Source organism: Acipenser ruthenus, chromosome 3 (genome assembly GCF_902713425.1).
Source record: "Acipenser ruthenus chromosome 3, fAciRut3.2 maternal haplotype, whole genome shotgun sequence".
NCBI lineage: Eukaryota > Metazoa > Chordata > Actinopteri > Acipenseriformes > Acipenseridae > Acipenser > Acipenser ruthenus.
The window spans coordinates 101,582,896-101,597,774 of NC_081191.1; the positions used below are offsets into that span (position 1 = coordinate 101,582,896).

The 14,879-nt window shown below is 37.4% G+C and overlaps 1 protein-coding gene across 1 annotated transcript in view; it reads right to left on the reverse strand.

The window, feature by feature from the left end:
* The window catches only part of LOC117435642 (plexin domain-containing protein 2-like), a 148,757-nt gene that overhangs the window by 66,440 nt on the left and 67,438 nt on the right, over positions 1–14,879 (reverse strand). The window contains exons 3-4 of the mRNA XM_034058978.3: positions 9,476–9,622; positions 1,261–1,330 (exon numbers count right to left, since the gene is read on the reverse strand). Coding sequence (XP_033914869.2) covers positions 1,261–1,330; positions 9,476–9,622 — 217 coding nt within the window. The remainder of the gene's footprint in view (positions 1–1,260; positions 1,331–9,475; positions 9,623–14,879) is intronic.

Below are 14,879 nucleotides of genomic sequence, written 5' to 3' on the forward strand. Positions count from 1 at the left end.
ACCCCCAAAACAAAATCCTGGGGATCCATCACCAGCACCCCAGTGTTTAAATGGATGTTGTTTTTGTCAAAGATCATTTATCAAGTTACTGTATGTACAATGAAAGGCAATAATGCTTCTGGTTTGAATTATTACTGTACTTGCAGAGTGTTCTTGTTTGTGTGTTGCTATTCTCAGATTTGTAGGGGCACTGCACTACTGGGATTCTAAAAATCTCAACTTCTTCTGGTACCTGACTTAGCAGGAACTGCGGGAATGGAAGCCTACAACACCCTGCGGATTCATTTTAGATCCTGGCTATCAATCAAAGCTTTCACTTCTGAAGTACAGTACCTTGTCAAACAACATTAGTACTGTGACCTCTTGCAGTTCAATGGTCCATTAAATAGATGTGTAGCATCTGGCATGAGTGTACAGTATGGGATTCTACAGGGTGTACAGCACTGTAGATTTTTTCACAAGTCTTTCCGCTTGTAGAATAAATATGTGTACTATTAAAGGCTTGCGTGGTTTTGGACTAAACAACGAGCACCCCTATTTTAATGTCTCTGCTTTTTACACGTGAATATGGTCCTGTTTTGTATAAGTGATTCCACTACCATTAAGGGTTAGTGTTTAAATAGTGTTTAAATTGATCATTACTATGGGAATAATTTACAATATTCCCATACAGAAGTGTCTTCCAGGGCTTAATAAGGGTTAGGGTTATGATGAATCGGGAAATCACAGATTTCTGCATATTCCAATACAATCTAAACAATGACAAATGCAAAACTGTGTTTATTATTATGGAATGATTTCCTATAAAACCCACTTACATCTAATAAAGAGACTACAGTATGCATTCTTTCAACCCTAAATATTAAAAATAACATATTGGTCTAAAACAACTTATCAAAAATGTTAACAACACATATTAGAACCTTTTTTTTCTGGTTAGATTTAAAAAAAAAAAAAATGAAACAGAAAATGTCTATGAGTATTCATCAAAAGAAAATAATAATAATAAATCAGGCAACAGTGTGATTTGTGACAAGTAAAAGATCATTGCTCAGCTAAGCAAGGTTTCCACTCTATGCAATGTCATATGAAAATCACTCTTCATTTTCAATAGTGTCGTATTCCCAGTATCCTTTTCTTTAGCTGATCTGCAACAAGTCTATCGTTTTCCAATTAGGGCACCTAATAGCATGCTAATTTAGAACTAAACTGCTTGCACAGGGTTTGAAAACCATCAGCATTATATTGATATTCACTTACCACCGGTTGCCACAGTGATCTCACGAAGGAAATGTCCATAAAACGGAAAATCAAACGACAGATTCACTCTCTGCATGGAATTACAAAAGAACGAAGTCAGTTAAATGATTCTAAAAGAATAGAATAAACCAATAAAACCTACTCCTTTTGTTTCTCTAATATTTATTTTCATATTATAAGATTAACAAATGTTTCATCATTACCAGTTCATGACAGTAAGAGGTTGCTTTTCAGATTCCCTTATGAAGGGATTAACCAACCTTATTTTAAAATCATCAGTTTCTGACAATTCTAACTAGTAACACCTGACAAACACCTCATTGAAACTAGTTGTTAGTGAAATGTTATACTAATATTTATTATAAAATATTTTATAGTCTCTTGCCTTTTTGCCTTTCACTATTCGCCCCACTGTTTCACATTCAGTTACATATGAGATCAAATATTTCATATCAGATTTCTCTGAACAGTAAGGATGGATTTATTAAACAATACAAACTTGTTCATATTGCAGATGTTTTAAAATAAGTTGTTTATGAGGAATTCATATCAAGTTTAGGGTTCAATATAACTGAGTAATGTGACATATATTCAAAAGGAAATTATTATGTAGTTAATGTGTCATTACACAGGATTTGCTGACAATACTAATGAAGTATTACCACTGTTCTGTTTGTGTTCAGATATTTTACTAATAGTGTAATTCACAGTAACAATATGTTGTTTTTGTTCATATCTTTTGCTAATAGTGTAATTCCAGTAACAATGTGTTTTTATTTGTGTTCATATTTTTTGTTTATAGTGTAATTCACAGTAACCATATGGTTTTTGTTACTTAGGCTATGTAGATAACCTTCAGAAAATATAAATCACTCAATACAGTATTTTAATCTCTTTACACACACTGTCCTTATTTGTCAACTTAGAAGACATTGGTTTTCAGCAACTCCACATTTAAACAGGTATATAACCTGAGAAAAAACAGGCCGCTTTTGCTATTTTGAATGGAAATGTTACTTTCAACACAGACAATAGGGTCTATTTTGGCTAATGTGTACAGTTTGTTTTTTTTTACTTCTCAAAATCAAATTGGCCAGAAGCAACAAAACCTGTCACTGTAGATTAATAGGCTTACTGATGAAGCATGTAAAAACTCAAATAGATAAATGTGTGCATGTGTCAAAAGCCTTTGTGAAGAAATATTTCCATGCGATGAGATGTCCCAAAGATTGAGGAAGCCACATTATGAAGATTGAGCAACCGAATGGAAATGCACTTTTCTGAATGAAAATTCATTACACCTGCCGCTGACAAGCAATCCCAGTCGGCTCCTTCAGATTCAAACTGCCCAGGACAGAGGAGACAATATTGTGGGGGCGTAATTTGAAAGATGCCAGAAATCTAAGAACATACTCATGTCCCTTAACCATAACTGTGTTCTTTTCAAACTGTACTTCAGTTTTGGTTGTTTAAATGAATAAGAAAACCCTATGAAAAACAAAAGGGATCATTTAACAGTGTCAAAACACAGTTGTATTAAAAATAGAAAATGCATTAACTAAAAAGGTTTTGAAATCCTTTAGCCTTGCTGTCCAAAACTCCTGAAGCTATCAGTACTAAATGGTAATGCCATTCACTGTCACAGCAAAAAGGTGGCACAGTGACAAAAGGGTGAGGACCAGTGACACAAAGGTAATGCGTGGTATTTAAAACACCTAACTACAGAATGCACAATCATCACATGTCAAATGTGATTGTGCATGACAAGTTGATTGCACATTGTTTAGGTACTGTAGATAGAGTATAAGTATTTCCATACATACAGTAGGGAAGACTCCTGTTGTATAGCAATTTGAACTTTTCCAAGTTTTCTTGTGACCCTCAGTTGAAAGTTATAGTACAAATGGTGTGTGGTACATCTAATGAGCTGGAATGGTTCAAACTGCTATGCAATGAGAGTCTTAAGCTGATCCCTGATGCAGTATGAGCAACTATAAAAAACTTCTAGTGCACATTCAAACTTCTGAACCCAAATTCATTGAACAAAAAAAAAGAAAGAAATTATCCTCAGCATGTTTCTCAAAAAAACAAATTAGTTGCTGTAGCAGGGCAGGCGCCCTGCACATGAAGAGGGTTTTTTGTGTGGATGTATATTGTAAATTGTGTGTTTGTTGTAAATAATGAATTAAGTACCTGACGCTCCTGGGAGAGCCTGCCTGCTGTGTGTGATTGCCAGCTGTGGATAATCAACAGGTAGGTGTGTTCCAGCGGGGCATCAGGTATAAAGATGTCCCTTTTATTCTCCTCAGGGCTGTTGTAACGCCAAGGACAACAGGCTGAATATCGTCCACACTACCCAGACGTGGAGACCTGGCTTTGTAATCCTCTGATCGCTGTGAGAGTGACCCGGGATCAAACTGCAGACGGCCCTGCTAGTAGTCGGAGTCAGGATTTGATTATGATTGAAAAGAGAAGATTTGTTCTGGGAATGTATATTAAGCGAGGTGTATAATGCTGTGAGGTCGCGTTATAACAGGAACAGTGTGCCCCGGACTGGATTGTTTGACAGTTCATTCCAGGGTCAGTTGGAAGTTGGCCATCCAAAAAGAGGGCGAAGCCACAACACTAGAAGTCAGCACCTTACTGCGGTAGGTGATGTGTCAGTCATGGATTGGAGGAGACGTGATTCCACTTGCTACCAAAGGGGGTGTGACTGAAGGTATATCAGGGAATGTGGCCAAGCGATCTGTTCCTTGTGTTATGGTTATGAGAGGAACGACAAGGAAAATCAGTGTACTAAGTGGCCAGTAGTGTGGAGTAGTGGTTAGGGCTCTGGAGGGTCGTGGGTTCAATCCCAGGTGGGGGGCACTGTTGCTGTACCCTTGAGCAAGGTACTTTACCTAGATTGCTCCAGTAAAAACCCAACTGTATAAATGGGTAATTGTATGTAAAAATAATGTGTAAAAAAAATTATGTAATTGTATGTAAAAATAATGTGATATCTTGTAACAACTGTAAGTCGCCCTGGATAAGGGCGTCTGCTAAGAAATAAATAATAATAATAATACTAACTGTGAGTGTTTGCTTGTTTTGTCAAGTTTAGTAATTGCTTTGTTTGTCATTGTTAGACGGCTAAACTCTGTGAGCTGTAGCGAGATGCCAGTAATAAACCCGGACTACACTTCACCGCAGTATTACACCACCTGCACCAAGAACACTTATTCTGGACTTTGTGAACGTGCTGTGTGTGTGTTTATTTCGTGCTTTATTATTTCGGGACTGAAATCCGTTTTACAAACGGAGCGATACACATTGTTGTGTAGAGCCTGTTCTTTATTATTTAAGTGTTGCAGGTACCTATTAAAGTGTTGGTTTTCACTGTGAACTGTCTTTGTGACCATTATTACTAAGCACCACATCACCTCTACACCTGCGCACCATAAACCACTATGCCACGCCATGAAAAAAAAATACAGCCTTAATTAGAAGGTTCAGTGTCTTATGCTGAGTGGAGTTTTTTTTTCCTAGACTGCACAAGCTGTCTGCCAATTTGAGTTAATTTTGCTAGACCCCTTTAGAGATCTGCAGTGTTTATTAATAATTGCTCAGTATTTCAATACAAATACACACCTTTTTCACATGGCAAATATTTCACTACTTTAGCAAAACAAACATCCAATGAAAACAAATATTTGTGTGTTTGAATAACTGTAGTTGGACAAATATTCAAGATGGATTTTCACATTGTAAATAATGTAATCGTTGAACAAAAACACATGCAGTCTAGAATGTGTTTTTCATTCTACAAGGTTTGACTCTGTCACTTGTACATTGAAAGGCACCATATAGTAGCAGATAATATCCACCAAACTTGCAAACCGAGCAAGTTTTTTTTTACATTTTAACCTGTAATTTACTTGCAAACCAGCCAAATCTAATTGTATAGAAATGGGTCAAATGCTTTAATCTCCAATCTAAGTGGTTTATGGAATGATTGCCAAATACAAGTTGGGTTTCCTTTATACACCACGTCCCCCAATAATGTACACGCAGGTCTGGGGAAAACATTGGAAACATCTGCCTAAACCTTTTCACCAGAGAGAGCTTCAGGAAAGTTGTGGGTGGAAATGTGCGGCAAAATCTGTTCACCAGAAAGGTTCAATAGCATTCAAATCTGGTGACTTGGCAAGCCGGGGGGAGGGTGATGAAAGTCTGAAAACCAATTAAAAACAATGTGTGCACTGAAACCATCTATCTTTGACATGGTAGTATTGGTGCTTCATGGCAGGCCACAATTTCCAGGAAGTGTTCTTCTGTTAGCAGGTAGTGCTTTCTTGTCCTTCCAGTGAATTGTAGGACCCAGTCCATTAATGAAAAATGGATCCCAGACATTGATAGAACCTTCAGCCCCCTATCAAACACACATGGATATATCCTTCCTTGAGATCCCAACACATAAACACTGCTAGTTGGAACCAAAGTTTGGCAGCCACCTGCATCCATGTTTCATGGTCCTTGCACCCCGGAACCATAAACATGCCTCTGTGTGGCATTGCTTTTGCAGTTTCCATAAACATTGTCTGCATGTGGAATTCTGCACACACTCTGGCTGCTGTAATCCATCTTGTGATAATTCATGTTAAAGTGCAGAAGTGATGATCTTTCCAGGAGGACTGTGCTCAGACAACATTGTATTTCAGGTTGTATAGTAAAGCAGCTACCAAAAGAGCACCCAATATCAGCCCTTGAACAGTGTGTTTTGCCTGTTGTGACAGAAACGGACTTGTAGCACAGAGATGCGCCTGCCATATATATCATACGCCTGTTATGCATTTGCATAACAAATAAAGCAGTCTTGTGAGGGACAGCATATTTACACCCTCAAGATACAAATGTGTAATACATAGAGACAGTTTCCTGTATTTAAGGTGAATAAGGGCTGGACTGTCTGTACAACTAAGGGAACCCTGTTTTAGTGAGTAATCCCCCACCCCCCACCCCAATGCAGCACATCTAGAATTGAAAGACATCCAAACTATAAAGCTACTAGCACAAGACTAATTTACCACCCCTCACTCCCTTAGTATGAAGATTACTCATTTTTTGAAGTCTGTTTTGAACCTACATAATACATTAAAAAAAAATACTTACCCTTAGTATTACTACATACTGGAACACACAATTAAAAAGCAATCATTGTGGTCCTGTAAGGGTTATGTGTATGGTTATGTTATATGTGCTTTGCTAGGGCCTCACTTGTTTCAGATGCCTAAAGTTCAGCACCTCAACAGGCTATCAGAGAGCAGGAGAGCTGTGGATAAACAGAATCAAGTCTCAGCTGGCAGCCTGTAACAGTTGTTGAACATTCTGTAAAGTGGGCAGGAAGAAGCTTCACAGTGTTGTGTTCATTCGACCATACCCAATTCAACACAGAAGGCAGCTAGTTTCTTGGTTGAATGGGCATGGAGCCCTGAGGGGGGGACGGGACAGAGTGTGTGAAAACATTGAACCTGCTAAAGCGAAACTATTGCCTATTTGATTATTTAATCTATGTGTTCCTTTGAAGTTAATGACACAGCCTCTGTGCTGGGGAATTAAAAAATGAGTAGGACGGCATTCCTGCAGGGCAGCTCCTACTGAACTTGTCTTAGAAAGGAATGTTTTGTTTGGATTCTAATGGCAAAAAACAAAAGTGTTGTTAAAAAAACTGTCTACTTCCTTTATTGATTTAGTATTAAATTATGATTTAGTATCTTCATATTTCTCATAGATCCCAAAGTGTGGTGTTTTTTTTTTTATTAGTTTAATGTTGCAAGTAATCGTCAAATAGAGTCTAATGGTGCTGAAAACTGGTGTTAACTAATAAAGCCATGGCATATGCAATAATACACACAATACATCAAAGTGAAGTCTTACAGTATATTCCTTTAAACAATTATATGAGGCCATCAATTGACCTTTAATTTAATCAATAACACACAGTCATCTGAAAACTGTTATTTCCTGTAGCCAGAACTTGTTTTGGAAGGTGTGCAGATAGTCACCAACCAACCCAGAGAAATATCTACATTCCATTTGAATGGTCCTTGTCATCTAAGTAACCAATAACCAGATCTGAAATGCCAGAGGAATACCATGTCCAGTGCTTAGTGACTACAGGAGAATGGTGTCCTTCTAATACAGATTAACTGAAGTTTGTTAACATGAGTGCAAATGCACAAGTGTTAAATCTAAGTCAAATTACAGTAATTGGTAAGAATAATTTTCCCTAGACGACAAAACAGTGCAACATAATAGAGATTTAACTTGGCAGATCGAATGAAGCATGAATTGATTGTGCCTATTTGCGTATCACATTTGTTCAGTGGTTTATTACTTTGGTTGTTCGACAGTGCTTAAACCTGGAACATAATTGCTGTAATTGGACCAATGTATCAATTAGGTTAAAATAACTGAAGAGCAGATGTTTGTATTCTAGCTGATTATCCAAGGTGATGTTTGCTTTTGACTTGAGTGGGTGGACCGTTCTTACTGTGTTTTGTTTGTATTTATTATAATCCTTTGCTGCCCAGTGTCCTATATATTTGACATTGACAAAATATTAATTAAATAGGTATGGAGCATACCCATGGCAGGAAATGGTTAACCCTTCCTCAAGATAAATACATAATTAGTTAAATATATAACATTTATAGGAGTCATATATCAATATATCAATGTTTTTCAACCCCGGTCCTGAGGACCCTCTGTGTCTGCTGGTTTTCATTCCAACTGATCATTTGCTTAATTAGACCTTTTTAATTGTTTTCAGGTCTTAAACTTTTTAATTGTTTTCAGGTCTCAATGTTATCTGTAACATTTTAGAAGTAACTTGAACTCTGCAACTGTTTAAGAGCTGAAAACAATTAAAAAGGTCTAATTAAGCAAATTATAATTTCGATTAAGGGTCTCGTTAAGTAATTGAGCTCAGTTGGAATGAAAACCAGCAGACACAGTGGGTCTCCAGGACCTGGGTTGAGGACCACTTATCTATATGGTCTATGGTGCTGGCCCTAGAATCTTCGGTGAGGTAAGTACAGAATGTGTTACCGAGCCATATCCATTTGATGCTGCCAATCGGCCTCAGGATGAAGTCATTAGTAAAGTCATGATCACCGTTTGTATGTCAGTTATAACTGTAGTTTTCAAATCATGTGTAAGATATTTAGTCACGAATGAATAATCTCCCTATGGTTAACTAAACAAACAGTCAGCAATGAAAATGCACTCTTCTATTTAAACCGTGATAGTGCTAGATTTAAAAAAACGTTTCTACAGTGCTGTAATGAGGGTGATTCATCTTCTCTTGAAAATCTTTCAAGAAGCTGACCGTGTCTGACCACACACACATGCTGTTCACAGAAGTCAGTTGTTATTGGGAAATTAAGTCATTTTTCTATTTGTAAAATAATATATATATATATATAACAGCAGGTTATACAGTTAATTCAAAGGCAGTCTAGTTATAAATGCGTATCCTACTGGGTATCATGTGGCAAAGGCTTTATACTGCTCAACACAACGCATGGTATGTGGTACTGTAAATTATCCTTTAGTTAGTCTTTTTTTTCCTGCCTATAAAAAGATCTACACAAGTGCTGCTCTTTAGTAAAAGATAAAGCAGTGACAGAAGTTGATGAAATTATAACATTTATGTCTGAAAGTTTGAAACATTAACAACGAATGCTTGGTTTGCTAAATAATCTTTAAAATAAAATGATTTTGTTTTTACTTTTGGATTGTTCAAGATCAGCTTTGACTTTATGCAATTGTTGATGTTTGAGTTGTGGGTATTTATTATTAATTTGATACTTAGTAGTACTACTTTGTTAAAATATAAAGGAAAATGCAAGAAGTTATCTGATTTGCTAGTTTTTGAGGTGAATGCCAGTGCTATTGTCAACATAAAGCCTCATCACGTTTATGAAATTCAATGCATTAATATGCCACAACTATAGCCTAAACTTAAAGCAATAATGTTGAATTACAAATCTAAGATGCCTGTGATAGAATACAATTTTATTAAACTAACTTTCTCACAGCATCCTTTTCTACTAATGGTACTAATATAAGCAGACACTAAGATTAGCATTATCTATGACCTTTCTGAACACTAAACATTTTCATTACAGTATTAATTCATTCATTAATTAAAACATGTTCAATTAAACCTTACCGCAGCTTGACGATGAGTATTTGATAAAATCCCATGAACCTTCACTTTGTCTTTGTCCATTTGATCAATGTTGACCCACAACTCTTTGCTTGTGGAATCTGATGGTCCAAATGTTTTTGATATGTAATAGTTGTGATCTGTGTCTTTCTGTAAAAAAAAAAAACAACACAGAGAAAATTCTTAATTGTCGTATTATTCTTAGGTGTCTGTCGCTTCCTCTTACCCATTACAGATACAGGTCAGATTTATTACAGGATAAAATGGAATAATAATAAGCAGTGCACTGTTAAGCAGTACTGTTGAAAAACTATCTGTACATTGATTCCTTTACAATTAATTTAACCTACTATAATATAATATTTCTGATTGTTCTGTTATTTCTTATCATATGGCATCTTTCTTGTATTGTCTTTATAACCACTGACACTGGCATCATAAAGAACATTATAGTTTTCGACTTTAATAATTACATTCCTGTTGATGTCCATTTCTCTTTTATTTCTGTGGTAATTTCTGCGTGAATGAGACAGTGACAGTCTGACAGCTTTTCCTTCGACTCTCTCCAAGTAATGATGTGTTGTGTACAGAAACATAGAAGGCTCGCGCTGACAAACCGTCAGTTTGAGACAACAAGGCAATTCTATCTTTGGAGTAAAGGGGGAGTTTGCGTAGCAGCTACAGGCATAGAGCATGGTAATGTACACCTCTTCATGGTGATCCCCCCCCCCAAAAAAAAGAAATAATCTGCTTGGATAGTTGTATTGGATTTACCGCTGTATCATGTATAAATGGTTTTGCAGCCTTGCAAACAATAACAAACTTAATATGCACAAACGTGACAATCCATTGCATGGCCGTGAGACTCTCAAAACTGTGAAAAACCGTGAGTTTCACAGGTAAACCTTGAGACTTGACATCCATGTCTCGTACATGGCAGTGCACAGTGTTAAAGAATGATCTTATAAAAAAACTGTTATACTGCAAAATATGTATATTAAAATATTTATTGAACTCTGCAACTGTTTAAGAAATATTTCTATGCGGAAAGAATACAATACTTTGATCAAATGAGTCCTCCAGAAATACAGTTTTGGAGGTATGCAGTGAGGAAGCAAAATAAACAAACGTTCTGTCAAATCGCAGATGGTATACACAGCTTAAACAATAACAGGATTCAAGAATTGCTTCACAATAAGGCTAAAGCTGTGCAGAAAATGAAATATGTCCTCTGCAATGAATGCAGGGCGATAAAATAATTAAATAATAATACAATTTCTGCTTCAGAAAACCTCTGATACAGTATATCCTTCTGTGATACAAACATAAGCACAAGTTAAACAGAAACTAGAATACCAAGGTGAAGGTGAACTTCATTCATGAACCATGACTGGAAATCCATTACCATTACTGATAAAGAAATCGGCAGCTGGTGGAGATAAAGAAGATGTTGCTTGTAATGCTGCTTTGTTGCTTCACTACTTAGTAGGAGTAGAACAGAAAGAGAAGTTGAAAAATCCTTGTGGCAAAGTGGCTTGCCGTGCAGGTATAGTTGATGCAGTGCTCAGGAATAACACACACAAGACAGTGGAAGTTCAATCAAACAGCTCCTTTATTTGGCTGGGTCGCGTGTCAACATCACTTAAATAATAAGCATGGGCGCTACACAGCAATGTGTATCGCTCCGTGAAAAACAAGGGTTTCAGTCCTGAAACAATAAGACACTAATAATTAACACACAACACAGACACGGTCACTTCTCCCGATAGTGAGTGCTCTTGTGCAGGTGTGGTGAAAGACAAACATTTCGTGAAACAGTACTGTAGTGTAGTCCAGGTTTAGTGCTGGCTTGTAGCGACAGCTCCCGGCTAGCGCTTAGCCGTCTAACAAATGACAAACAGTTAGCTCAACAAACAAACAAAACACGAAACACTCACAATAATTAATTCCATCCATTTCCTAAGAGTCCTTTCAGTAACCACATCAAAAGGAACAAATTGCGGCGTCACGTCCCCTAAAATACCCTTAGTCACGCCCCCTCCAATAGCTAGTTCAATCACATCTCCTCCAATCCATGACTGACACATCGCTTACCGTACTAGGGCAATGACTTCTGGTACAGTGACTCCGCCCCCTTCCTTGATGGCGGGATTCCGACTGACCCTGGAATGAACTGCCCAACCATCCAGTCTGGGGCACACTGTTCCTGTTAGACAGAGCCCTCACAGGTCAGGAGGGAGATTGTTTACTTGGATTCATTCACTCTCTGTCACAATCCTCCACAGACTTCACTGGACTTAGAAAAATGTATATTTCTAAAGAAAAGAGAAGTGCTGGTAGTTTAATTTTAGTACATCTGCTTCAAATCTGAAGAACAGACGCAAACTTTTAGGATCATTAGGCATCACTAATTTCCTGTAATTGACAAAAGCCTATCTAATTTACAATCTCACTTTGGAAAGCACAGCACTACAAGTGTTCGAGCTGCACTATTAAGCAAATTGATTGCTTTCTAAATGTGCTTGAAAAACACCTTGATACATGTGGTATGTGAAAAAATAAAAGTACAATTTAATGTTTTATCAAATGCCCTAAAAATTGACAGAACTGTAAGCGTGCAACAGCATTACAGATGCCAGATTGAAGAGGGTGATAAAGTGATTTTGATCTGTCTGCCTCCTTCTCTGTCTCTCTCCTGGAGAATGCACCCATTTATGCACACTGCTGCTCTAATCCTGCAAGTTCTGTCCATAGCACCTGAGTATTTACATTCCAAACCTACTTTGGTGGAGAGCTGCTAAGTGAACTAAAGAGTGACAGCAAGCTAGCTATCTTGTGCCAAGTTTTTCCCTCTGTGGTGTCCCTTAGAAGATAGGGTGAGGTAAATAGATAATGTTTAATGAATAATAAGTTCAGTTTTTTTGTTAATACTTTTTTGTTTTACTATTGAAGGTTTTTGTTTGGCTTTTTTTCTTTACCAATAACACATACAGTACATAGGGTCATGTGGCATATCTTAATCCTTAGAATGTCTTTTGTTTTAAAAACAATATGCCATTTGTGTTTACGGAAAAGAGAGAATATGTTTGAATCCACTTTCTCTACTAACAATGTATCAACTGAGGGGCCTGGAGGCTCTTGGATTCCTAACTGTAAGATTTAATTCATGTCTTTGTAATTCAGTGCCAGATTCTACAAATAAAGAAAAGGAAAAACATTAGAAAAATCCATACACACTTACTAACCGCAAAAAAAGATCAGCCAGGGGACAGATATGGATATTTCAACAAGCAGGACCCATGTCCAGGCATTAAACTCTTCCCCACTGGAAAAGTGCCAGTAGTTGAACACAAAAGGGCAAAAGAAAGTATCCATGTGTATCATCTTCAAAGACGGGCTCCTAAAATGTTCCGACAGGAATATATTTCCTTTATATACGTTTTACTTTAAAACTCCTCTAAAGAAGTTGGGAGCCTCAGAGTGCTGAAGGGTTGGGCATTCCATAAGCACATTTGAATTTGAATGGTTTTATAGCAAGGAAGAAATAGAAGAAAGAAATAGGCAGCAGAAGCATTATAGAACTGAATGCAGATGTTCAGGAAAACAAGCAGTGTTGATGACATGTACTTTGTTTTCATACATGTCATCAAGTCATGGGAAAGTGCTCATTGTGCAGCATAGAACGTCCATGAAAAATATCCAGACAGGCCAAAGACAATTCACATGAGACTGTCCCATGTAGATACAACATTCAGTGAAAATGACCATGTACCACGGCAGTGCTCAATTCAAACATTTTGTAATGAGTATTATTTCACATGGTGCATTGTTTATGAATCACCCTGCATTCAATTCAGGTGTCAATGCTATATCAAATGCAAAATGAGATTTAAAAAACAGAATTCCTGGTCAGTATTTTCCATTTGACCATGATTCACAGACAGTATTTGCTTTCAATTTGATAAACCTAAGTCTGAAAATAAGACAAGAAAGATAGCAACACAAAACACACTAACTGTGATGCACTGTGCATGATACATAAAAATATGTAAAAAAAAAATAGGGAAATATAAAATAGGGAAATATAAAAAACATGCAAGATACTATCTTAAATACATGGAAGTTTACAGCAACCAAGTCTATCAGTCAGCTTAGCATGACAGCTGAAACCTTAACTCCCCAAGCATTTTTCAGTGGGATGCTCCCCAAGGACCAGGCGTTTTTTGACTGTAGTTGACCCTCTTCCTAAAAAATTCACTAAAACTACTTTTTACAATAGCATCTTAGAAATGGTGTCCTTTTTTTCAGAACACTCTGGGGAACATTATAAAGTACTTCTGAAACCATGAAAACTTTTTGCTTTTTTCAACACAGGCTGTGTGGTCCAGTGGTTAAAGAAAAGAGGTTGTAACCAGAAGGTCCCCGGTTCAAATCCCAGTTCAGCCACTGACTCATTGTGTGACCCTAAGCAACTCACTTAACCTCCGTGTGCTCCATCTTTCGGGTGAGACGTAGTTGTAAGTGACTCTTCAGCTGATGCATAGCTCACACACCCTAGTCTCTGTAAGTCACCTTGGATAAAGGCGTCCGCTAAATAAACAAATAATATATACGGTACTGTGCAAAAGTTTTAGCCAGGTGTGAAAAAATGCTGTAAAGTAAGAATGCTTTCAAAAATAGACATGTTAATAGTTTATATTTATCAATTAACAAAATGCAAAGTGAGTGAACAGAAGAAAAATCTACATCAAATCAATATTTGGTGTGACCACCCTTTGCCTTCAAAACAGCATCAATTCTTCTAGGTACACCTGCACACAGTTTTTGAAGGAACTCGGCAGGTAGGTTGGCCCAAACATCTTGGAGAACTAACCACAGTTCTTCTGTGGATTTAGGCAGCCTCAGTTGCTTCTCTCTCTTCATGTAATCCCAGACAGACTCGATGATGTTGAGATCAGGGCTCTGTGGGGAACATACCATCACTTCCAGGACTCCTTGTTCTTGATAGTTCTTTATGACTTTCGCTGTATGTTTGGGGTTGTTGTCATGCTGCAGAATAAATTTGGGGCCAATCAGATGCCTCTCTGATGGTATTGCATGATGGATAAGAATCTGCCTGTACTTCTCAGCATTGAGGAGACCATTAATTCTGACCAAATCCCCAACTCCATTTGCAGAAATGCAGCCCCAAACTTGCAAGGAACCTCCACCATGCTTCACTGTTGCCTGCAGACACTCATTCGTGTACCGCTCTCCAGCCCTTTGGTGAACAAACTGCCTTCTGCTACAGCCAAATATTTCAAATTTTGTCCAGAGCACCTGCTGCCATTTTTCTGCACCCCAGTTCCTGTGTTTTCGTGCATAGTTGAGTCGCTTGGCCTTGTTTCCACGTTGGAGGTATGGCTTT